The sequence below is a fragment of the Mesoplodon bidens genome, assembly GCF_964165515.1.
Source record: "Mesoplodon bidens genome assembly, chromosome: 15".
Taxonomy (NCBI): Eukaryota; Metazoa; Chordata; class Mammalia; order Artiodactyla; family Ziphiidae; genus Mesoplodon; species Mesoplodon bidens.
Window position 1 is genome coordinate 30,876,483 of NC_138171.1, and position 24,367 is coordinate 30,900,849.

At 48.4% G+C, this 24,367-nt stretch overlaps 1 protein-coding gene across 3 annotated transcripts in view; it reads left to right on the plus strand.

Moving 5' to 3' along the window:
- Positions 1–24,367, plus strand: part of SMOX (spermine oxidase) — a 39,440-nt gene that overhangs the window by 8,609 nt on the left and 6,464 nt on the right. For all 3 annotated transcript variants that reach the window (XM_081257528.1, XM_081257529.1, XM_081257530.1), the window contains exons 2-3: positions 14,031–14,264; positions 17,824–18,050. In XM_081257528.1, the coding sequence (XP_081113654.1) occupies positions 14,057–14,264; positions 17,824–18,050 (435 nt within the window). In that variant the 5' untranslated portion in view covers positions 14,031–14,056. The remainder of the gene's footprint in view (positions 1–14,030; positions 14,265–17,823; positions 18,051–24,367) is intronic.

Consider the following 24,367-nt stretch of genomic DNA (forward strand, 5'->3'; position numbering starts at 1 on the left):
ACAGGACCCCTCCCCCCTCATTGGGCTTCCTCAGAGAATTGCTGTGTGCTTTCATGTTTCAAGCATGGGGAGGGGCGAGTTGCTCATATGACCCTCAGATTATCAGAGCTCTGAGTCATTTTCCCAAAAGTTCAGGAATCTCACTCTTGTCACCTTCCTGGAAGGGGTGTCTAAAGTGTAGGACAGGGAGAGTCCCTGGGCTCGTGCTCATCCTGCCTCCACTGTCGCTGGGAGAGGTCAGTGAGGCCACCCTGCCTTGCCCCTCACCACACCTCATATCCTCTGAGGTGTGAGGACTCTTTTTGTTCAGCAGCTCAGGTGGAAGTGATGGGGTGCAGCATTTCAAACAGCGACCCAGAAGTTGCTGTAATGGTGCGATGTGGGTAACAGGCCTACGTGGTGACAACAGCCCTCAGGGAGGCCCTGGTAGGGGGTGCTCAGCGAGCTTTCTTACCCAGTTCAGCTGCACTTTCTTCTTCCTTTAGCCCTGTCTCTTTCTTCCTCAAATAGGCAGGAGCCCAAGGCTTTTCTTGCTCTCTCTAAATCAGGGGTCAGTAAGAGGGAGGATGAAGAAAAGCATTTGGGTTCAATCAAACCAGGGTGGCTTGGCTGTTGTGTGGCGGGGGTAAGTCCAGTACCCCTGCCCCTCAGTCCAGATTCCTTTATCATCTAGCTGCTTCTTGCGGGAGGGTGTTAAGGAAGGTGTGATTTAAGACCAAGAGAAGCAGCACTTGGAAATGAGTTGTAATTTATTAGGAAACAGAACAAAGAACCCAGCCACCCTCTGCAGCCTTGTGCCAGGCCCTGGTAGACCCATAATTCCTGTCCTCCCCATGTGGCCCACGGGGCATGAGCTATTTCACAAATGGGAACACTGGCAGTGCCAGCAAATGGCATGACTGGGTCTCAAGCCCAGGTTCTAGGACATCTGGTTTCATGCCCTTTCCTCAAGTCACAGACCCCTCAGAGCCCATCTCCAAACCTTCAACCATGCCTTCCTACCCACAACCAGACCTATTCCCCAAGCCAGCCCAGCCCAGCTCCCCCAAACTCCTGACTCTAGGGAGAAGACACTGATGGGTGCTCCTAGTGGACTGGCAAATAACTAGACCTTGAGTCAGCTAAGTAGGAGACACGCAGGACCTCCAGTGGGCAGACATTCATAGGAAAGATTTGAAAATGAGGCCTTTAAATGTTAAACAAACATATCTCTTTTATCTTTTCTATTTTGGAAAATTAAAAAATCATATACAATTAATGCAAAACTTTTGAGCTAATCTGAGAAAGTAACTCAAGAAAAGGTGATAAACTTGATTCATTCCTCGGTTTTAAATAAAAGAGTAAAGCCTGAGCCTTAGTATCTTACTGAGTATATTTTGGAGTGCCTTATGTTAGATGACAGGTTGTGGAAACTCTCTGAAACTCAGTTTCTTCCTCTGTAGAAGGGGGATAGTGACATGAAGATTAACCGAAATATTCCACGTGAAATGCTTAGCATTGCCCTCTGTACCTTGGACATACTCAGTGAAAAGTAGTGGTAACAATGATGATAGAATTATAAGAACAGACATTTCTTGATTCCAAAAGCTGTTCAGTTATTAAGTCTCTCTTTGAACTCAATAAAAGAACTTGAAGAATATGTTTATTGTCTAAGCTCAGCGTCTTAACTCCATAGGTGTTTTATGGATTGAATCATGGGGCCCATGGGTGCATTTTGAAATGAACACCATTGGCTTTTCAGACCTAGTTCCAGCTCTTTCTGAGGTTGTCAGGGGTGGGGGAGGGTGGTGTTCTGCTTCAGGGTTGAACTTTATGAAGAGCCCTTTATTGGGTGATCCTGTGTCAGGAGATCCTGTGCTAGGACTTGTTAGGAGAGCACAGTTAAACCACCTTGGAGTTACCAGGAGGGGAAAATCTTGGGCCAGGTGAACAGCAGGTGACTGTTTAGAGGGAATTATCATTTAGTTGCTCTTAGAATTTTCTTTTGTGCTGCCAAAAGCCATTAGACCACTATCCTTGTCACTCTTTATGGAGGATAAAATCAAGGGCAAAGGTCTGTGGTCTGGCAAGCCTTAAGCCAGTCCCTGTGGGGCAGGGAGACTAGGGTGGCTGGCCTGCAGCCCACCTGACTAACGCCCTGGCCAGGAGGCAGGTGATCTCCCGGCGGCAGCCCCAGTTTTGGCAGTGTAGCTGGGGTAAGCTGCCAGGCTTGGGGACACCTCCTGCTAGCCCCGGGTGCCTGGCACAATGTGTGCAGTGTCAGTGTGTGGGGACAGGTAGGACAGAAGTGCCAGGCTGAGGGCTGTCCTTAGGCCTGCTGCCCCGGGAGGCTGAGTGAGGGCCTGAGAGGTGGGCAAGTGCTGGGTAGAGAGAGATGAGCTGAGCATTGTCAAGCCCTTCTTTACCCCTCACTCTGTCTGGGTGGCCTCCATCACACCTGTGAACCTTTCTGATATTTCCTCATCTATAAAATGGGCACCAGGGTGTTTGGGAGGATTAAATGATGCCATGAATGGAAAGTGCATGAAGGTCTTAATAAATAGAGATTTGCTATGGGGTTTATCTGTTGGCTGGAGTTTTGGGGGATGTTTTCTTTTTTCCATGTTGTGATCATGCATGCCACCTTTGCTCTGTGATAAACCATGCTGAATGGGGGTTGGGGGTGGGGAATGAGCATAGAAGAGGGAGCTTTGCAGGAAGAGAGTTTACAGTGGAGGGGACCCTCTTCCCACAAGTACTGCCTGAACCCAGCAAAAGCCTTGGACAGCCCAGCCTTGCTGTCAGGGCTGCTGTCTGCCCTGTGGGCCAGGAGCACGAGTCCTGGGCTGGGCAGAGTGGGGACCCACCCGTGGCTCAGGAGAGAGGATTGGCCTGCAGAAGACCCCCCTCCCTCCCCCCTCCCCCAGGGGCTGGAGCCGAAGCACAGACGGGCTTTGTGCAGAGTCACGAGGGGCCGGCAAGGGGGAACTGCACCGGCTGAGCTGTCTCACAAGCCTCAGTTCTTGTCAGTGGTTTTGAAAGAGTCAGGGGAAAGTGCTGACAGTGCTGTCCTCCTTCCCTCCAGAACTGTGAGGCCTGTGGCTCCTGGCAGGGAGAGGGGAGAAGCCTGCCGGGAGGCTACCTCTTCTCTGCCAACTCACACCTCCCAGGCTTCAAGTGCCCCATCTGCTGAATGGGTGGATCTCCATGTGGGGACACTAACCCAGGTCAGGGGCTGGTCAGGGCCATGCCTGCATGTGATGCCCTATGCAGTGGGGCTGGGAGAGGGGCCCTGGGCTGTGTGTTTGGAGGCAGGCTCAGCCCTTCGATGGGAGACGGCCTGGAGAAGCGTTCCCAACTCTTGTGATAGCCCCAAGGAGAGAACTGGGCTCTGGAGTCAGACCACCGGGGCCCTCCTCCCACCTGTGGGTCTTGCACCAATTTTTTATCTTTCCTACCTCACAGGCTTGTTGTGAAGGGGAAAGGAGATGACCACTTGACACAGAACTTGTAAGGGTTGGTCCTGGTGTCATGACTGGTCACCCAAGTCATCCTGACCCCATCCTTGCTTTTACCCCATATTTTGTCATTCAGCAAGTCCCTAGGAGGTCACCACAGCACTTTTTGCCCTCTGGTCCTCTGCTGCCTGTCACTTCCTCTGTTCTGGTGTCCCCTTGTCAGAGAGGCTTCCCTAACCTCCCTACACAGAGCAGCTGCCTCTCCCCTTTCCTGCTTTGCTTTGTGGCACCTCTCACCCCTGATCCTCCAAGGGGAGGCATCTGGCTGTTTCAGTATCTCGAGTGCCTGGTACAGAGTAGCACTCACTCAACTTTTTGTTGTTGTTGTTGTTCTTGTTGTTTTTATTGTGGTAAAATATACATAACATAAAATTTATCATTTTAACCATTTTTAAGTATAGAGCTCAGCGGTATTAAATATATTCACATTGTTGTGCTACCATCACCACCATCCATCTTCAGAACTATTTTTCATCTTCCCAAACTGAAATTCTGTATCCTTTAAACACTAACTCCCCATTTCCTCCCTCCCCTGCCCTTGACAACCACCATTCAACTTTCGGTCTCTGTGAATTTGACTACTCTAGGTACCTCATGTAGGTGGAATCATACAGTATTTGTCCTTTTGTGACTAGTTTATTTCACTTAGCATCATGTGTTCAAGGTTCATCCATGTTGTAGCATGTGTCAGAATTTCCTTTTCAAGGCTGAATAATATTCCATTATATGCATGTACCACATTTTGTTTATTCATCCATCGATGGACACTTGAGTGGATTCTACCTTTTGGCTATTGTGAATAATGCTGCTATGAAGGAGCGGGAAGCTGCCTTGAGGGAGACAAAGCATAAATCTCTCTGAAAACTTCTGAGTGGTAGCCTAATACCCATTAGAGAGCAGAGCTGGTGTGATGGCAATACCCATTTTGCAGATGAGAAAACAGAATCTTCCACAGGTGTTCAGTGCAGAGCACTTTGGGAGTCGGGCAGTAGCTGGGGAGGGAGGACAGTGGGAGACCCTCAGCCTAAGCTGGAAGGTGGGGAGTGGACCTTGGGTACTGCCTGGCCTTTCTGCTTTCTCTGCCTCCTCTACTCCTGTACAGGCAGATCCCAGATGTTCTGGGCTGGCCTGGAATCTGCATTTGGAATCTGCTGTAGAGAAGTGATTCTTAACCTTGGCTATATGTTAGCATCATGTAGAGTCCTTAAAAAAATTTCCATGCTTGAACCCCACCCGGAAGAGTCTGATTTAGATGACCCAGTCTCCGGGCTTGGTATGGTCTTTTGTAAAAATCTCCAGGTGAGTCTAATGCACAGGCTGGGAAGGCATTCCTGTCTCCTGGGCCTTGTATGCTGTAGGGCCTGGGCCAGGCTCTCTGCTCACTCAACCCCAGCCCTGAGTTTTAGAAAAGAGGGAGCTGGGACCCTGAGTAGGATGGGGAGTTTACCTTGGGGTCTCTACTCTGAGGGGTCTCCAAGGAGAGAGAACTGCTGACTGTTAGTTACCTGGTGCTGTGTAACAAACTACCCCAAAACTTAGTAGTTTAAAATGGCAATAAACAGTTATTTTCCTCATAGTTTCTGTGGGTCAGGAATTTGGAAGCAGTTAAGTTGTTTCTGGTTTGAGGTCTCTTAGGAGGTTGCAGTCAAGGGGTTGGCTGGGAGCGCAGTCATCAGAAGGCTTCACTGGGGCTGGTGGATTTGCTTCCAGGGTGGTTCAGTCACATGCTTAGCAGGATGGTTTGGCTGATGGTAGGACTCAGTTCCTTGCCTCTCAGTGGGCTTATGTGGGTTTCTTCACAACATGGTGGTTAGCTTCCCCTTTTGTAAGCAGTCTAAGAGAGCAAGGTGGAAGCCACAGTGTGTATTATGCCCCAGTTTTGAAAGTCACACTTCGTATTTCTACAATGTCCTATTGGCTACACAGATCAGCTTGGGAGGGGACTGTAGGGCATGAGTACCATGAGGGGAGGATCATTGAGGGCCATCTTGGAGGCTGGTGACCATACAGATTGTCCTGTTTTTGCAGTTTCAGCCTCACAGACCTTGCCTGGGTGGAGGAAGTGCCCCCAGTAAGTGGTATGGCCCTTCTCTCTTACTTGTCTATTCCTCCCCATCATCAGACCATAGCAGTGCCACTTTGGGGTGGTGTAGTTCTGAGGCCTGGAGGTCTTGCTTTGGAGTCTTCATGCAGGAGGGTCTCTGACCTCTCTACTGGCTGGATTTCCCATCCCCACCCATGTCTGATGTCCTGGCCCAGCCATCCCTGTGGTGACCCCAGTAGTGTGCAGACTTAGGCCTGTAGGAAAACTAATATAAAAACCGTTGCTGCTACGTGCCTGGCTCTGGGCTAAGCACTCTGCATTGTCACACTCAACCCTGTGAGGCAGGGACTCTTTATCCCCATTCTAATGATGAAGAAACTGAGGCTCAGGTCACTCATCTAAAAAGTTGTGGAGCCTCAAACCACTGGTATTCAAAAACAAGGGTCTGTATGAAAACCATGGTGCAATAAGGTATTCCCAAAGGAGGAGGCTATTTAGCAAGCTGAGTCATCAAGGGAAACATAAGGAAAGTGTGTGTGTGTGTGTGTGTGTGTGAGAGTGTGTGTGTGTGTGTGTGTGTATGAGAGAGAGAGAGAGAGAGAAAGACTAAAGGGAGGTGGGGAGAGAGGGAAAGGGAGAGAGAGAGAGGAAGAAAGGTGTCTTCCTGGGGTTCCCCAGGGGCCATGGTGACTTGGGTGCCTCAGAACAGGGCTAGTATGGTCTTGAGGCTGGTTTTCTCTCTCCAGATTCAGCCTTTCTCAGGGTAGTGAGTGACTATGAGTGCCATCTCCCATCAGCCCTCCCCTGCTCATGGCCTGATTTGATGTCACCAAGGGAAGTCTCGCACCAATGTAGTCACTGGCATAGTAACCAGTTCTGTGGTCTCTTACATTTCTGTGGTTGATGACTTCCTAGGGGGGCGGGTTTAGAGTTTGGGTGTCACATCCTGCTCAGAGGGAGGGAATCCAGGCCATGAGGTCTCATCCTAAGGATTGCTAAAGGGAGCCACAGTGAAACCTGTGCCTTTAGGACTTTGCTGAGGAAAAGGAAACTAGCTAATAGGGTCTGGGGTCAGGGCTGGCCTCATTCAAGGTAGGGGTGACTGTTCCCATTCTACAGATGGGGTGACTGAAGCTCAGGTGCTAATGGACTCACCCAAGGGAATGCTGGTTAGGGACAAAAGCTGCTGTCTGGGCAATTTCATCTTCTCCAGGAGTGGCAGCCATCATGTCAGACCCCTGACCTCTCTCTGGGCTGAGGGAGCATGGGCTGTGCCTGCCTCTGGAAGATCTGGGATCTAAGGGGAAGAATGTGGGCCTTGCTTGCAGAGAGGTGACCTGGCCAGTTAGGACCTCTGTGTGCAGACACACACAAAGATGGGAAACCAGGGCATGCATGGATCAGAGATGGAAGCTGAGCTGGTGGGGCTGGCCCAGATTTTGAAAGGTTCATAGGAGATGTTTAGATGACTAGTACCTGATCTGATCTATTGTCAGAGCGTGATCCATTCATTTTTGCTGAAGGTGGATGGGATCTCTAGGATGGAGTTTGGGATAAAGCTCTTTGGGTGTGAGTATGGGGGCAGGAATGCAGTCCTGGACTCTGCCCTGGTCCATCTGTTTCTCTCTCCACTGCCAGCTGAGCTTTATGCCCATCAGAAAGACCCAACCCTTTCTCTGACTTCTGTCCATGCTTTCTTCCCCTCCTCCACCCCCACTCAGGTAGTCTCCAGTTTCTGTCTCTGCAGGCAGCTATAAGCTGGGGTCCTGAAACAATTCACTCAGGTCTATCCCACCTTGCAGAGCATCAAGGGGAACAGAAGCCAGCCAGAGCACTCACCTCTCCAGGAATACCTTCCCCCACCTGCCCACCAGTGCCTTTGTGGGCCATGCCTTTGGCTCTGACCTCCCCTCCCTCAAACACTGAGTTTAGGACTGTCTTTTTCCATGCAATACAGGCTCCCCGCTTCTCTTCTGAAAAAAAGGCTTACAAAGCCTTTTAAAATTGTGTTTTTAGGGACTTTACGCATCTGGTTGCAGGGAAGAGGTGTGGGTAATAAAGACATTGTGCTTGGAGAAAAGTCTAAGTGCCAGGAAGGAAGATGGGGCCCCTAGAGCCCCTTCCTCATGTCAGCCTGTGAGGGCCAGAGAACACTGCTGGCTGGAGGGCTCTGCAGAATGAGGCCCCCGTGCCTTGTCTCTTTTATTGATTGAGCTTAGGGTTGGCTAACGGCCACTGTATCTGATGCCTACTCCCCACCCCTTCCCTGGCCAAGACTGGTGGGATGGTCAGGCTGAGTCAGGGTTGGGGGTCAGTCAAACACAGGCTGTGGGATAGTCTGACTGATGTCGATATCAAGGTCCACTCTGATATTAGGGTTGGGGCCAAGGTTGAGGCTGGAGTCTAAGCTCAGGTGAAGACTTGGGTTCTTCTACACATGAAATGGAGCTCTGGGTCCTAGGAGAGGTGGCTGCCTCCTCCGTACTAGTCTCTTTGGGGATTATCCTCCCTCTCCCTCCCACTCTGAGGTGGCCCTGGCAGGTGGCCACACCTTTTACCTGTGCTATCATTTAATTCTCCCAGCAGTCCCACCAGGTAGCTGTACCCCCATTTTACAGATGGGAAAGTTTAAAGACTGAAGGAGGCAGGCAGTTAAGCATCAGATGGGGCTTAGATAACTATGTCCAGGAGGCGGGGTACAGATGCTGTGTCCTTGGGGTGAGTTCAGAGCTATTGGCCAGGTGGGGCCCAGAGAAGGGAAGACACTGGTCTGGGGTCACCTGCCAAGAGAGACTGAGCTGGGACCCGAATCCAGGTCTCTGGGCTCCCAGGCCAATGTTCTCTCCCTTCCCCCTGTGTCTTCTGGGCTGACAGGCTGCTCCTGCCCTGTCCCCACGTTTATTCACCCCAGCCTACCTTCCGTGGCTGGCCAGGCCTGGCCCAGAAATCCTACTTCTTTCACTTCCTGGCTGGCTGGCCTGGGTGAGGAGGACTGGGAGGGTCTGGCTGGGAGGAGTTCAGGCTCAGTCTCTCCTTGGGTTTTAGGGGTGGGAGGAGCCTCATGGGCAGACACAGAGCCCCTTTGTCTGGGCCACTGTGCAAAGCAGCTGGTCTGGGATTTCTGGGCGTTTTTTACATTTGAAGAATAATTGCATTGTCTGGGGGGTCCTCGAGAATCCAAATCCGCAGCCCCCCCTCCCCCCCGCCCCCGAACTGCCAGGCAGTCTAGAGAGATTCCTCAGGACCAGTACCCCAGCTTCCCTCCCCGTCCCTTCCCCCTGTTAGAAGCTTGAGGCAGAGAGGGATTTCTTCAGGGAAACTGAGGTTGGGGTGCTGCCCTAGGGCACTAGGAGTATCTGTTGGGAGGTGACACTTGTAAGTCCCTGACGGCGAAGGTGCAGGTGGCCCCCAAAGCCCTGGACAGAGCTCACATGAGCAAATGTGTGGCTTACAGGAGAGAAGCCTGCTTATTGGAAAGGGTGGGCCCATTTTTTTTAATTAATTAATTTTTTTTGGTCACACCATGCGGCATATGGGATTTTATTAGTTCACTGACCAGGGATCCAACTCGTGCCCCTTGCACTGGAAGTACAGAGTCTTAACCACTGGACCGCTAGGGAAGTCCTGGGGTGGGCCCATTTTGGAGTGCTTCAGCTGTTGGAGTCTGGACCCTAAGGTCCAGGTGGGCTAAATGCCTTGGCCATACTCTTCTCTGGGAAATGGTCATTCATCCTGGAGTGACCTTGAGGAAAGGACAGGGAGACAGACATATTTGGGAGTAGGCTGTGTTCAGAAGGGAGCCAAGGATGGGCAGACTTCTTTTGTTTCTTCTGAGGGGCAACTCTGGAAGGGTGTGGGGCACCTGGGAGGCTGGGCCCCTTGTGGCATTGTTTTTGTTGTAGTGGTCACTGTTAAGGGGGGAAGTGACCTGCTGATTGCCTGATGAGCTGAAGTGGACTCCAACACTGAGGAGGAAGGGGTGTCCTGCACCAACCTGGGCCACTGACCCTTCTTGTGATTCACTCCCAGGGCCTCCTAGTCTTCATCCATCCTTCTCTGGTGACCCTGCCATGGGACAGGGCCTTTCTTCCCTCTTCTTTCCCTGCTGCCTTCTTTCCAATTTGGCTTCTTGGGCAGGTTCAGTCAGGGCAGTGTTGGCTCTGGCCTGCAGGGGGAGGTGGTGGCCTGCAGGCCAGAGAAGTGGGGGTGGGGGTGGGGGTGGAGCGGGGTGGGGTAAGGGTGGGAGGCAGTGGGGCATTTGGGCATGTTGAATGGGGGTGGACCTGATTTCTTGAAGCTACTAGGCGTGGCCTGCCTGGGGACACAGCGGCCCCAGCCTCCCACCCTTATTTTGCCTTGGAAACAGGAGCAAGTAGGCAAGTGTCTGTTGCCCTGTGCCTCCCTCCTCCCTACTCCCCCTCCCTGCCTGGCTGAGCCAACACTTTTTTCTTCTCTCCTTTATCTGCTCAAAAAAGTACAGGGTGTTCTGTTTCTCCTGTGCATACAGATCAAGGAGGGGGATGTTATTTATTTTTTTTATTTACTGAAGGCAAGAGAAGGACAGGGAGGCACCATGGAGCATTAAGTGATTCTTCTTAGGCATTTTCTCGTAAGATTAAAAAAATTCCAAAGGAAGAGATGACACAAACCAACAGAAAACAAATGTGCTCCCCCCGCATCCTGAGATAAGAGGGCCCAAAAGTCCAGTTCAGCATTTAGCTGAGGGCCCAGCACACAGTAGGTGTTGCTACATACAGTTTTCTCTCTTCCATTCAGTTTGGACCCCAGGGTACATTGGCTCCATGGGCCACTATGGGGGACCATGAGGCAGACGCCTCATTTTTGCCATCTGTGGACTGTGCATGTGGCTTCTCTGGCTTCTTGCGGGAGCCCAGGGGTTGACAGGCTCATCTGGGACAAGGCCTGTGGAGAGACAGAACTATGGGGTTAGCAGTGAGGGCCAAGGGAATAGGTGACCTATGTGGTCCCTGTTTACTTGCTGCCACCATGGCACCATATGTGTGATGTCTCTTTGAGTTGAAGGTCTCTAATATGTTGGGAACTTGGGGTCCTTTCTGTGTTCATCTTTTTTTTTTTTTTTTTTTCTTGCGGTATGCGGGCCTCTCACTGTTGTGGTCTCTCCCGTTGTGGAGCACAGGCTCCGGATGTGCAGGCCCAGCGGCCATGGCCCACAGGCCCAGCCGCTCCGCGGCATGTGGGATCTTCCCAGACCGGGGCACGAACCCGTGTGCCCTGCATCGGCAGGCGGACTCCCAACCACTGCGCCACCAGGGAAGCCCTTTCTGTGTTCATCTTAAAGGCAGACTGCCTGCCTGCATTTCCCACAATCCATTCCTGAAGCCTGTACCAAAGGCAGTGTATTCATAATTTAGCTACAGAACTTTACAAATGATTTTCCCGCACAAGGCTCTTAAAAATGCTGACAGTCTCTTGACATCCATGCAGGGCCTTATTTAACTGTCACAATAATGCAGTTAGGACAAGCTGGGCCACTTCAGAGAGAAGGAAAGGGAGGCTGGGAAGCCAGGAAGTTCAGGTAGCCCCCTGGGAATGCACTACTGCCCCAAGCATTCCTTACCTCTACCCAAGGCTGCAGTTTATCCTAATCCCCGGGTTTTCATAGGTGGTGCTCCAGGGAGGCTGGGAGGTTCTGCCATGAGACCTGAGGGACCTCAGGAGGTAGCGGGAACTCCAGTTTCAACCCAGTTACACCCTGGTCTCCACAGGAGCTTTTCGAGAAGGGGTTCCACCAGTAAGGTCTGAAAACCACTGTAGCGATCCCACCCCTTTACTGTGTAAAAGTGGTTGTTTTGGGGAGGGCGGCCTCAGGCTGGGGGTGGGGCTGGAGGCCTAGAGAGGCAGAGCCCCCCAGTCCTGGGGAACTGGGGCGTGGGGGCGAGGTGGGCAGTCTCCACTCTGGCTTAGCATAGCAGGGTGCCCAGCTGTGGAGGCCGATAGCAGCAGCTCTGAGCTCCCTGTGTGTTTACAAACCTGACGCAGAGCACGCTCCTTGCCTGCGCCGCGGGGCGGACTCTTCCTCCCTGCTGGCCTCTGGTGCAGGCAGCCACACCCTCACCTCTAATTTTAGTCCTCTAGTCCTCCGCCAGAACCTGGGGGAGGGAGGGGAAGGTGGCAGAGGGGGAAAGGAGGAAGGGCAAGGGGGAGGGGAGGAAAGGGCTTGAGCCAGCTCTGACCTCCATGCTCCCAGGAGGCCGAACAGAACATCACTGGGACGGGGGTGGGGGGGTGAGGTGGACCGCAGAAGGACAGAAAGACATAGGAGGGAGGAATGGGAAAGCCGGGACACAGGCTCTCCTAGAAGAAGGCAGGGATCCAGGCTGTGTGGGGAGTCCCTGCCTCTGAGGGTCTCTGGGCCTCGGGCGCCACCTTCCGGCCCTCTAGGGAACCAGTCCCGCACCGAGTCGGCCGCCTGGGGGTGGGGGGTGGGGGGTAGTTTGGAGGGAGTTTGGGAGCAGGAGTGGGGTGACATTCCTGTGCGTGCCCAGGTGTGGCATCGGCAGGTGAAGTGGGCAGGGGAGGTGCAAGGAGCAGCTTCTCAGACTGAGAATATTTAAAAAAAGACCCCTTTTAAATCTGTGATAAAAAGATGTTAGGGGTGGAGTGGAAACCTAAGTGGTCAGACCTTGAGGCGTGTGAAGGAGGAAGTTAGCGCACAGCTTTTATTTTATTTTGTATAGTGAACCAGGAATGAATATCTGAATAGTTATTGAGATGTATATGCATACATATATGTAGTGAGTGGCACAAATCCTAAGTATACAACTATGTACATTGTGTAGCCATCATTCATATAAAGATACATATTCCTTCCACCCCAGAAAGTTCCCTTCTGACCCTTTTCACTTATTCCCCTCCTCCCAGTCTCTCTTCTGTCATCACAGATTCATTTGACCTCTTCAGGAATTTCACATAAATGGAGTCACACCGTATGATGCTCTTTTGTCTCTGGCTTCTTTTGTTCAATGTAATGTTGTTGAGAGTAGTTTAGTTCTGTTTATTGCTGAAGAATATTCCCTTGTATGAATATGCTACAGATAGCACAATATATTTATCTATTCTTCTGTTGATGGACCTTTGGGATATTTGTTTTTGGTTATCATGAATAAAGCTGCTATGAACATTCTATGTCTATTTGGCGGAGTATACCCTGTTTCTCTTGGGTGTATTCCTAGGAGTGGGATTGCTGTGTCATAGGAAGGGTTTTACTTAGCTTTGTTAGGTATGGGTGACAGCTTTTTATATGCCCCCTGTCCACTGCCCAGCGGCTACTTTCCACTCACATTCACTCCCCTGTTGTTAGGTCCTGGATACTATGGATAGTATGGATAACTAACTGGACAGTATGCAACTTCTGCCACTGAAACCTTAGGCAGCTTGGGTCAGGAAAGGAATGGGGACAGGATCAGATCTGAGTGGCCCCTTGGGATGGCCCACAGATACCTTCAAACCCTTGTAGTCACTCCAGGAATAGAAGGGTAGCCTCTCCCAGCCCTGGGGCCAGATTCAGGGACCCCCTTGGCCTCCTGTCAGCTCCCTAGGCTGGCGTCTCTGAGCAAGCTGGCTTAGCGTAACTGTCAATTTGATGTCTGGCCTCTGGTGCCACAGGTCCTCACGGTCCACTGTTTCATGGGCTCTTTGCTGCTTTGTGGTGACTGAGGGGCTGGGTGGCCTGGGAAAAAAAACTGGAGACCTACCCGGAATAGCAGAGGTTCATTCGATACCAGCCTCGTGGCACTTTCTGGGGGGAGGGTAGGACTGTGTCCTGCCTACCAAATTGCCACCTCATTGAGGCTGTGAAAGGCTAGCTGAAAGCAAGAGGAGAAGAGAAGACAGGGCAAGGGAGAGTGAGTGCCAGGGAAGGGCCAGGGAAGGGCCAGGGAAGGGAGGGAGAGCAGAGGGTCTAGTGCAGTGTGTGCAAGTATCCTGGGGTCGGCTCCAGCACCCTGAAGTCTGTACAAGCATCCTGGGGTCCATGAGAGCATCCTGAGGTCAGTGTGAGCTGGACCACAGCAGTGGTACTGGGCTGTGCTGGGCTGTGCTAGGCTGTGTTGGTCCAGGGTTAGCAGCACCAGGATCAGTTTCTCCTGATTTTGACCTTCTTGGTCATACAAGACCAAGACTCTTGTCTTGATGACTCTTGTCTCATCCTTGGGGAAGAGGCGGTGCCTACTAGACTTGAGATGGGATTGATGGATTTCAGGGGTTTGGGGTGGGCTGTCAGCTCTCCTTTTTGCTGATGGGAGCCCACGGTGCATCCCCTGTTTCCTTCCCTGTGGCTCCCTCCCTCCTTCCCCACATCCTTTGGAGTTGGCTCTTCTTGCCCGGGTCCTCGGAAGGGATTGAGAGGGCTCAGGGCCCCCCCTTGAAGGCAGAGCCTGTGAGCATCTCTTGGGGCAGGTGGGAAGTGAAGGCAGAGCAGGTGAGCTGTGACCCCCTGCCCCCTGCAGGTTCCTAGGAGGCGAGTGTGGACGGTATGCAAAGTTGTGAATCCAGTGGTGACAGTGCGGATGACCGTCTCAGTCGTGGCCTGCGGAGAAGGGGACAGCCTCGTGTGGTGGTGATCGGCGCTGGCTTGGCTGGCCTGGCTGCTGCCAAAGCACTTCTGGAGCAGGGCTTTACGGATGTCACTGTGCTTGAGGCTTCCAGCCGCATTGGAGGCCGCGTACAGAGCGTGAAACTTGGTAAGTGCCTCAGTTCACCTCAGTCCAGTCATCTCCTAAGGTCATTTCTTATCTCCCAGTGCCCTGACCTAGCCTGAAATCTCGTTATTTTATCTTCTTCCCAGGGGTTAGTGTTCTATCATGCATGCTGCCTGGGCATTTTCCCTTCCTTTGCCCCTCTCAGCACCCTTCTGAGGTGGGCAGGATGGGGCTCTGGCCTCTACCTTTGGAACACGATCTAGAGTTCACAGTGTTTAGGAGGGAAAGGACACCCAGAACCAAACTTCGCAGTGGGTAGCCTGGTTTCTATTTCACAAGAAGGGGAATTCTGCAAGTTTCTATTAGTTGTTAACTTTTGAGTATGAATTAGTGTTATCATGACTGAGAGCTAGCACTGGGACAATAGGAGCTAAGGGCAGTGGAGGTGGAAGAAGACTTTGGGCCTCCTTGTGAGTGATGGACAGGTCTTAGGATTGTCTAGGAAGAGGGTCTCTCCAGGTTGCAGAGAAATAAGGCCTCTTCAGAAAGCAGCCAGATAAGAGACATACCCTAGGGGTGGGCAGGTTTTGCCAGGGGTCCTAGAGGGTGGGAAATTGCCTGAAGTACAGGTAGAAGTCAGGGGGGTTTCCCAACCAGGGGGTCTGACCATGAAAATGGCCCAGTAAGGACCACTCATGGTGGCCTGGAGTGTGTGGGCTACACTGACCCTCCAGAAGATTTTGTGTCTGTTGCTACATGGGCAGCAAGGCCAAGCAGATTCTGTGTGCTTACTTTTGATGAATGGGGCAATTGGCTCAGAGAAGTAGGTGGACAGACTTAGAATAAGCAGAGGTTGAGGAGCAACCTTCTCTCTTCTTTCAGAAGCTTTGATCACATTAAAAGTCTTCCCTCAGAGTATTTCCTGGAAGGTGTATGTGAAATTATGTCTGTCTTCCCCTGGCACACACAGGAGTATGTGTCGGCAGTGAGGATGAAAGTGCAGTCCAAGGCATATGCAAACCTGGGGACAGCCAGCTGGGAAGCCCTGAGACTCTTTGCTCAACACCTGATTGGCTGACTAGGAGCCTTAGGGATGGGATGGCTCCATTTGTGGTTCTTGAATCTTGATAAGACATTCAGGGTCTGACATAAAAGCCGAAGACGGGAGGACAAACAGCCCAGTTTCAGTGGTAGTTGGCAGCCGAGACGTGCTGTGCAGGGAAGTGATGGTGGAAGGGAGGGAGGTGGAAGGGATGGGGCTGCAGGAGGCTGAGGGGATGCATGTGGCAGGAAGCCTTCCTCAGAGGGGAGGGAGCTTGGGTGGGCCTCAGGTGATGAGGGGAGTTGGATAGGTAGTGAAAAGAAGGAAGGGGGTAATTGCACACATGGAATTGCACACATGATATATGTGAAGAATCAGATCAAGGCAGACCCTGCCAGGATACGGGAGAGCAAATCCAGGCAAGGGCGTATGTGTGTGTGTTGTGTGTGCAGACACCCAGGGCTGAAAGCCCAGGCTGCAGTTGGACCTGCAGCAGTGTGAGATGCTAGCTGTGAATCCCGGTGGTAAGGGCAGCGGCGATGACCAGAAACCCCAAGGACACCGTGAGGTAGATGTGGAGATGGTGCCTGGTACCCTTTGGATGCAGGATGTAACAAGGATGACAAAGGTGAGAGGCCTGTGGGAGAGGGCAGGAAACATCCTCAGACTGAGGCATACTCTGGGCCACCCCACCTCCTTGTAAAGCTTGGGGGATGGAGTGGAGCACTGACCTTGTTGCTGACCTTGAGCTGCTCACCTCGTTCCTGCTTATGCCTGGATACCCCATGCCTGGACGTCACTGCCCAGTGACTATGACTTGGAGCTCCCTGGTGTACCCTGGGGAGGGTACAGGCCCCTTTTGCTCCTATTGGGAGCTCAAACCAGGCAAAACACCTTGGGGAGCCTGAGGCTCTAAAGGAGAATTAGTAATAAATGTCCCCAGTGCCCCCCCCCACCAGGAACCCCATGGAGGAAGAAGGGCACTGGGTTTCTAGCTTTCCGTGCCTTCTGGTCTGCCCACTTTCCCTGGACAAAGGGACCCACACATTCCTCCTCTGATTTCAGAGTCATCAGGAAATTCTGTCTTGCTGGCTGTGGCTTGAGGTTGATTGTGTTTTCTCTTGCTCTGTGTTTGGCACATAGATGCACACAGGGCTTTCTTTTCTTTTTTTTTTTTTTTAAGTAACTGATGGTTTAATTAGAAGCAGCCCAGGAAAGAGAAGACACAAAAAAGAGAAATGCCCAGTTCCTGGGGTGAGGGGTGAGTGTTGTCTGTTATAGTGTATTAGATAACTATTGCTGCATTAACAGACCACCCTAAAATGTAGTGGCTTAAAACAACACCATTTTATTTGCTGATATTCTGTGGCTCCAGAAATTTGGGTTTCTCTTCATGGTGGTCACAGTCTAAGAGGGTGAGAGTGGAAGCCACAAAGTGTCTTGAGGCCTAGGCTCTGAAACCACAAACATTGCTTTCATTGCATTCTATTAAAGCAAGTCACAAGCCAAGCCCAGAGTCAAGGGGTGTGGAAAGACTCCATCTCTTGATGGCAGGCTGGCAAAGTCACGTTGCAAAGGGCCATGTGTGTAAGGATAGGAGGGATTATTGTGACCATCCTGGCAAAAAAAGTTACCACACATGATGTCTTGAATCAGGCCTCCAAAAACAAAACAAAACACCAAAAAATGTTCCTTTCTGTGTTCCTTTCATTGTTTCAGCTTCCCTGGGAGCTAGGCAAGGGAGGAGACAAATGTATCACAGCATGCAGCATGAGAAAAGGAAACTGAGGCCCAGAAGAAGAAATAGGCACAGGCACAGTGACAGCTTGCCTCAGAACATTTGATACCTTGGCTATGGATGGGGTGGTAAATGAGCCACCAGCCCTGTCCCAACTTGGGCCCAGGAGTTTCCCTCTGCCCCAGTCAGACTCTTAGGGTTCTGCCACCTGTGCCATAGGATGAGAAAGCTTAGTTTTCTCCAGAAGTCTGTTTTAGACTGCCTTGGGGAGGAGTCTTCCAAACTGGAATGTTTGCCCTCTTTCTTCTGCCCCAGACTGAGTTGGGAGGTGACCATTTTCCATCTGGCAGAGTAGCTTAGACTCTTGGGCCACTGGATTTTGAGGAATTGGAATAAGGCCAAAGGGGGACCTTGGGTCTGGAAGGCTGGGCCTCCTCCCTGGGTATTTCACGTACCCTTGCTTCCCTCACTGGGCCCATTATACCCATTGGTACCCATAGAAGTTCTCCTGAGGGGGAGGAGAGGTCTGTTGTCTGGTGTTATCTTAGGAGAGTCTTCTGATTATTCCAGTGAGATGACTTGGTGTCAAATCATAGAGTTATTCAGGGTGGAAGTTAGCTATAAAGTGGAATCCATTTTGTGCCACATGTGGTTTCTACTGAGATATTTTCACTGAAGATTTTGGTTCATTGCTAGAGCGGTACCTAATCCCCTTCCTTCCCCCTGTTGTTGGAGATGGAAGGATCCTCTTGGAGGAAGGAGGGTGAGGCAGTGTTCTGGCTCTCTTCCTTGCCCCTATAAGAGCCTATTGTCACCATCAGGACACGCCACCTTTGAGCTGGGAGCCACGTGGATCCATGGCTCCCATGGGAATCCCATCTATCATCTAGCAGAAGCCAATGGCCTTCTGGAAGAGACAACTGATGGGGAGCGCAGTGTGGGCCGCATCAGCCTCTACTCCAAGAATGGCGTGGCCTGCTACCTCACCAACCATGGCTGCAGGATCCCCAAGGATGTGGTTGAGGAATTCAGTGATTTATACAACGAGGTGAGGTATTAGGGGGATAGTTGGGCACAAGGGTTTGTGGGGCAGGGAGCGCCTTGGCTGTGTGTGTGTGTGTGTGTGTGTGTGTGTGTATGTGTGTATGTGTGTATGTGTGTATGTATTGGGTGTGAGGAGGCTGGGCGACCTGCTGGGGTCTTCTACGATCCTGGTCATGTCTGCACATTCTCTGGGCCCTGCATTTGGAAAATCAGGACAATTTGAGGGTAGAATGAAGACAATGAGTGGAGCAGCACTAGGTAAGAGATTACTGATACCCATGATTAAATATTTCCCCAGAAAGTCCTTAAACATCTTTTATTAGATTTATTACTAGGTAAGTGGGTATGATGATTGTTGTTATTGCTCTTGGATACTATTTTAAATGGTAATTTTAAAATACTTTATTTTCTAATTGTTCCTGGTGTATAGAATTATAACTGCATTTTTTTAAATTGAAGTGTAGTTGATTTACAGTATTATATTAGTTTCAGGTGTGCAGCATAGTGATTCAACATTTTTATACATTATACTCCATTTAAAGTTATTACAAAATAATGGTTATATTTCCCTGCTGTGTGCAATATATCCATGCTGCTTATTTATTTTATACATAGTAGTTTGTATCTCTTAATCCCATACCCCTGTCTTGCCCCTCCCCCCTTCCTTCTCTCCACTGGTAACCACTAGTTTGTTCTCTATATCTGAGTCTATTTCTGTTTTGTTCCCGTTCATTCGTTTTATTTTTTAGATTCCACATATAAGTGATAACATAGAGTATTTGTCTTTCTCTGTCTCACTTATTTCACTAAACCTCTAGGTCCATTCATGTTGTTGCAAATGGCAGATTTTCATTCTTTTTTATGGTTGAGTAAAATTCCATTGTGTGTATATATATATATATTATATTATATATATATATAATATATATAACTATATAACTATATATTTTATATCTGTCTCCCTATCTATCTAACATCTTCTTTATCCATTCATCTGTTGATGGGCACTTAGGCTGCCCCCATAGCTTGGCTATAACAATGTAAACAATGTTGCAGTGAACTTTGGGGTATAAGTATCTCTTCAAATTAGTGTTTTCTTTTTCTGTGGATATATACCCAGGAATGGAATTGCTGGGTTATATGGTAGTTATATTTTTAATTTTTTGAGGAACATCCATACTGTTTTCCACAGTGGCTGCACCAATTTACATTCCCAGCAACAGTGCACAAGGGTTCCCTTTTCTCCACATCCTCACCAACATTTATTATTTGTGTTCTTTTTGATGATAGTTGTTCTGACAGGTGTGAGGTGATATCTCATTGTCATTTTAATTTGCATTTCTCTGATGATTAGCTCGTTGAGCATCTTTTCATGTGCCTGTTGGCCATCTGTATATCTTCGTTGGAAAAATGTGTATTCAGATCTTCTGCCCATTTTTTAATCGAGTTGATAGTTTATTTGATATTGAGTTGTATGAGCTGTTTATATATTTTGGATATTTACCCCTTATTGGTCATATCATTGGCAAATATTTTCTTCCATTCAGTAGGCTGGCTTTTTGTTTTGTTAATGGTTTCCTTTGCTGTGCAAAAACTTTTAGGTTAAATTAAATTAAATTTGTTTTTGCTTTTGTTTCTTTTGCCTTAGGAGACTGACTGAAAAAGAAATATTGCTGCAGTTTTACATCAAAGAGTGTTCTGCTTATGCTCTTCTAGGAGTTTCATTGTTTCCATTTTTACATTTAGGTCTTTAATCCATTTTGAGTTTATTTTTGTATATGGTGTGAGAAAGTGTTCTAATTTCACTCTTTCACATGTGGCTGTTCAGTTTTCCCAACACCACTTCCTGAAGAGACTGTCTTTTTTCCATGTATTTCTGCCCCCTTTATCAAAGATTAATTGTGTGTGGATTTATTTCTGGGCTCTCTGTTCTGTTCCATTGATCTATGTGTCTCTTTTTGTGCCAGTACCATGCTGTTTTGATTACTGTAGCTTTGTAGTATAGTCTGAAGTCAGGGAGTGTGATACCTCCAGCTTTGTTCTTTTTTCTCAAATTGCATTGACAATTTGGGATCTTTTGTGGTTCCATATAAATTTTTTTTTTTTTTTTTTTTTTTTTTTGTGGTACGCGGGCCTCTCACTGTTGTGGCCTCTCCCATTGCGGAGCACAGGCTCTGGAAGTACAGGCTCAGAGGCCATGGCTCACGGGCCTAGGTGCTCCATGGCATGTGGGATCTTCCTGGACCGGGGCATGAACCCGTATCCTCTGCATCGGCACGCGGACTCTCAACCGCTGCGCCACCAGGGAAGCCCTCCATATAAATTTTAAGATTATTTTTTCTAGTTATGTGCAAAATGTCATGGGTATTTATAACTGATTTTTATTTATTTATTTAGCTACCTTGCTAAATTATTATTTTAACTCTAATGCTATATCTATTAATATACCACATTAATTTATGTTCTAAAGGTATTTTGGAATTTATGTATATAATCCTATACCAAAAGAATGAGAATTTTGCTTTTTCCTTTCTAATCCTCAGACCAGCGTTGTCCAATAGGACCTTCCACGATAATGGAGATGTTTTAGACATCTATCCAGTATGGCAGTCACTAGCCACATGTGGCCTTTGAGCTCTTGAAATGTAGCTAGTAATACTGAGAAACTAAATGCTTAATTTAATTTTAAATTGCTATAGAGATCTAGTGGCTATTGTATTGGACAGCATAACTGAAAACTATTAATTTTTTGGGCTTCCCTGGTGGCGCAGTGGTTGAGAGTCCGCCTGCCGGCGCAGGGGACACGGGTTCGTGCTCCAGTCCGGGAGGATCCCACATGCCGCGGAGCGGCTGGGCCCGTGAGCCATGGCCGCTGAGCCTGCGCGTCCGGAGCCTGTGCTCCGCAACGGGAGAGGCCACAACAGTGAGAGGCCTGTGTACCGCAAAACAAAAAAAAAAACAAAAAAAAACTATTAATTTTTTTTCTTGCCTTACTGCACTGTCAATCTCCAGTACAATGTTGGATAGAAATGTCAATGGCACACATCCTTGTCTTATTCAGGTTTTAAAAAAGAATGTTAATATTTTTAGTAACTTTCAGTGGTGCTGTGAACTGCAAAGAACAAGCAAGGTAACATGTAGATCTTGCCTTCTGATAGCTTGTCATTTTTAGTGTAATGACCCTTCACTTCAGGTCAGTAAATTGGTCAACAGCCACCTTTTGTACATTTTCTATGTCTTTTGGGCATGGGAAAGGAGAAATGACTCTTGCTTTGGGGTCATCCCTGCTCAGTGGAGGGCAGGCACACTCACTATCTTATGTGTGTGCACCCACATAGTATGTTATGTACAATCCTATAGTGTTGTGTGTTCTCACTTCTAATATTATTATTAAGCAGGTAAGAATTAGTATTCTTCAAAGTAGACCTTCTTGGTCTACTGGGAATCAATCACATCCTGATTCCAATGTTATTGTGAGTGCTTCAAGCATGGATGCCTCTTGAGAATGACTTTCAGGGCCCATGACTTACTTGTTCTTTTAAATGTCCCTCAAAGTAGATCATCATCAACTTCTGCCTGTGGGTTTGATTTTTGAAAGCCAAGAGTGTGAGTCATGGAAAGTAGGATGGGTAAAGGTGTGTTAACACTCTGGGTGGTGCTGCTTTGGGTCAGAAGGAAGAGGTGTTAACCATGAAGTCAAAAGAGAGATTTCCTTACGTAGCTGTTAGACAGTGCTGGAGGCCATTCTGAAGAGGTGTGCTCTAAGAATGTGAAGCCTTGCCTGAGGGTGGTTTCATAATAAATATGTAGCCTCCCTCCAAAGGTGATGACTTTGAAGGGCTACTCATTTGAATGTATTATATTTGTTAAAAAATAAATGAGTTTGTTCAGTAGTTATCATATAGAGCTTAATCTCTGTAGCAAGATTACCTCGATTCAAGTATTGGGTTGGCTAAACAGTTCATTCGTTTTTTTCTGTAAGATGGCTCTAGTAGTACTTTGTTGTCTTTAAATTCATTCAGAACAATTTTGTTAGACTGTATTGTGACAGCTGTCATATCAGCGTGCATTTAAAAAAAACTTATCAAAATTGGTGAATTTTTATGTAGCCATTTTAATATTGAAGATGGAAGAAAAATAGCAACATTTTCGGCATATTATGCTTTATTATTTCAAGAAAGGTGAAAATGCAACTGAAATGCAAAAGAAGATGTGCAGTGTATGGAAAAGGTGCTGTGACTGATCAAACGTGTCAAAAGTGGTTTGTGAAGTTTCGTGCTGGAGATTTCTTGCTGGACAATGCTCCATGGTTGGGTAGATCAGTTGAAGCTGACAGGGATCAAATCGAGACATTAATTGAGAACCATCAACATTATACCATACGGGAGATAGCTGACATACTCAAAATATCCAAATCAAGTGGTGAAAATCGTTTGCACCAGCTTGGTTATGTGAATTGCTTTGATGTTTGGGTTCCACAGAAGTTAAGTGAAAAAACCTTCTTGACTGTATTTCTGCATGTGATTCTGTACTTTAACGTAATGAAAATGGTCCATTTTTAAAACAAATTGTGATGGGTGATGAAAAGTGGATACTGTACAATAATGTGGAATGGAAGAGATTGTGGGGCAAGCGCAATGAACCACCACCAACTACACCAAAGGCCTATCTTCATCCAAAGAAGATGATGTTGTGTATATGGTGGGATTGGAAGGGAGCCCTCTATTATGAGCTCCTTCTGGAAAACCAAATGATTAATTCCAACAAGTACTGCTCCCAATTAGAAAGCAGCAGTCGAGGAAAAGTGTCTGGAATTAGTCAACAGAAAATGCATAATCTTCCATCAGGATAACGCAGGACCCCATGTTTCTTCAATGACCACGCAAAAACTGTTACAGCTTGGCTGGGAAGTTCTGATTCATCCGCCATATTCACCAGACATTGCCCCTTTGGATTTCCATTTATTTCGGTCTTTACAAAATTATCTTAATGGAAAAAATTTCAGTTCTCTGGAAGACTGTAAAAGACACCTGGAACAGTGCTTTGCTCAAAAAGATAAAAAGTTTTGGGAAGATGGAATTATGAAGGTGCCTGAAAAATGGCAGAAGGTAGTGGGACAAGATGGTGAATATGTTGCTCAATAAAGTTCTTGGTGAAATTGAAAAATGTGTCTTTTATTTTTACTTAAAAACCGAAGGTACTGGGACTTCCCTGGTGGTGCAGTGGTTGGGAGTCCGCCTGCCAGTGCAGGGCACACGGGTTTGAGCCCTGGTCCGGGAAGATCCCACATGCCTTGGAGCAACCGGGCCCGTGCTCCACAACTACTGAGCCTGTGCTCTGGAGCCTGCGAGCCACAACTACTGAATCCCGTGCGCCTAGAGCCTGTGCTCTGCAACAAGAGAGGCTACTGCAATGAGAAGCCCACGCACCGCAACGAAGACCCAATGCAGCTAAAGATAAATAAATAAAATAAATAAATTTATAAAAAAACAAAAAACAAACAAACAAAAAAACCCGAAGGTACTTTTTGGCCAACCCAATAACAGTTCTATCATTTATTAGCTGTATAATCGTGAGCAAGTTATTGAGCCTCTCTGAGCCTTACTTTCCTCACAGTTATACCTACTTCATAGTGTCATGACGGTTAAATGAGATCCCAATGAAAAGTGCTTAATGAGAATTGGGGTGAGTATTATTAGCTGTTACAGACCTGTCCCATTTCCCTTGCATCACATTGGGAAGATGTCATTTAACCCAGGACAGGAGACTGAACATGACAAATGCATGTTCAGTTAAGGCTGTCCTAGTCAGTGGTTGACACAAAGAATCACATAGATGGACTAAATTTGTTTGTCCTCAGTTGGGCATTTTGGCCTTTAGTTAACATAAGCTGACTAGCTACTGTGTTGCTTATCACCGAAGGGAAAAACCCGGGGTGGGGAGGAGGCAAGTTGAAAGCCTGACTCCTTGGCAGTGGAACTGGGTGAGGAATTTGCTGAGGACTCCAGTTAAGACCAAACGCCCAGCATCTTGTGACTGTAGGGAGAAGAAAAAGGAATAATTTAAGTCATTTTCTTCTTTATATTTTATATTCAGAGACATGTTTAATTCACATTTCTATCTTATGTGGAGGCTTTTCCCTTGAGTGGAGTGGTGGGGGATGGGCCATGCCACCTTCCTTCCTCTACTCAGCAGCCCCAGGGCCGGGTTGCAGGGCAGACATATTCCTATTAATGTGTGTTGACCAAATTCAGACTCACTTTAGGAGGGGAAACACGCCATTAATCAGCATCAGCCACAGATGTTTGGCCAAGGAGCCCA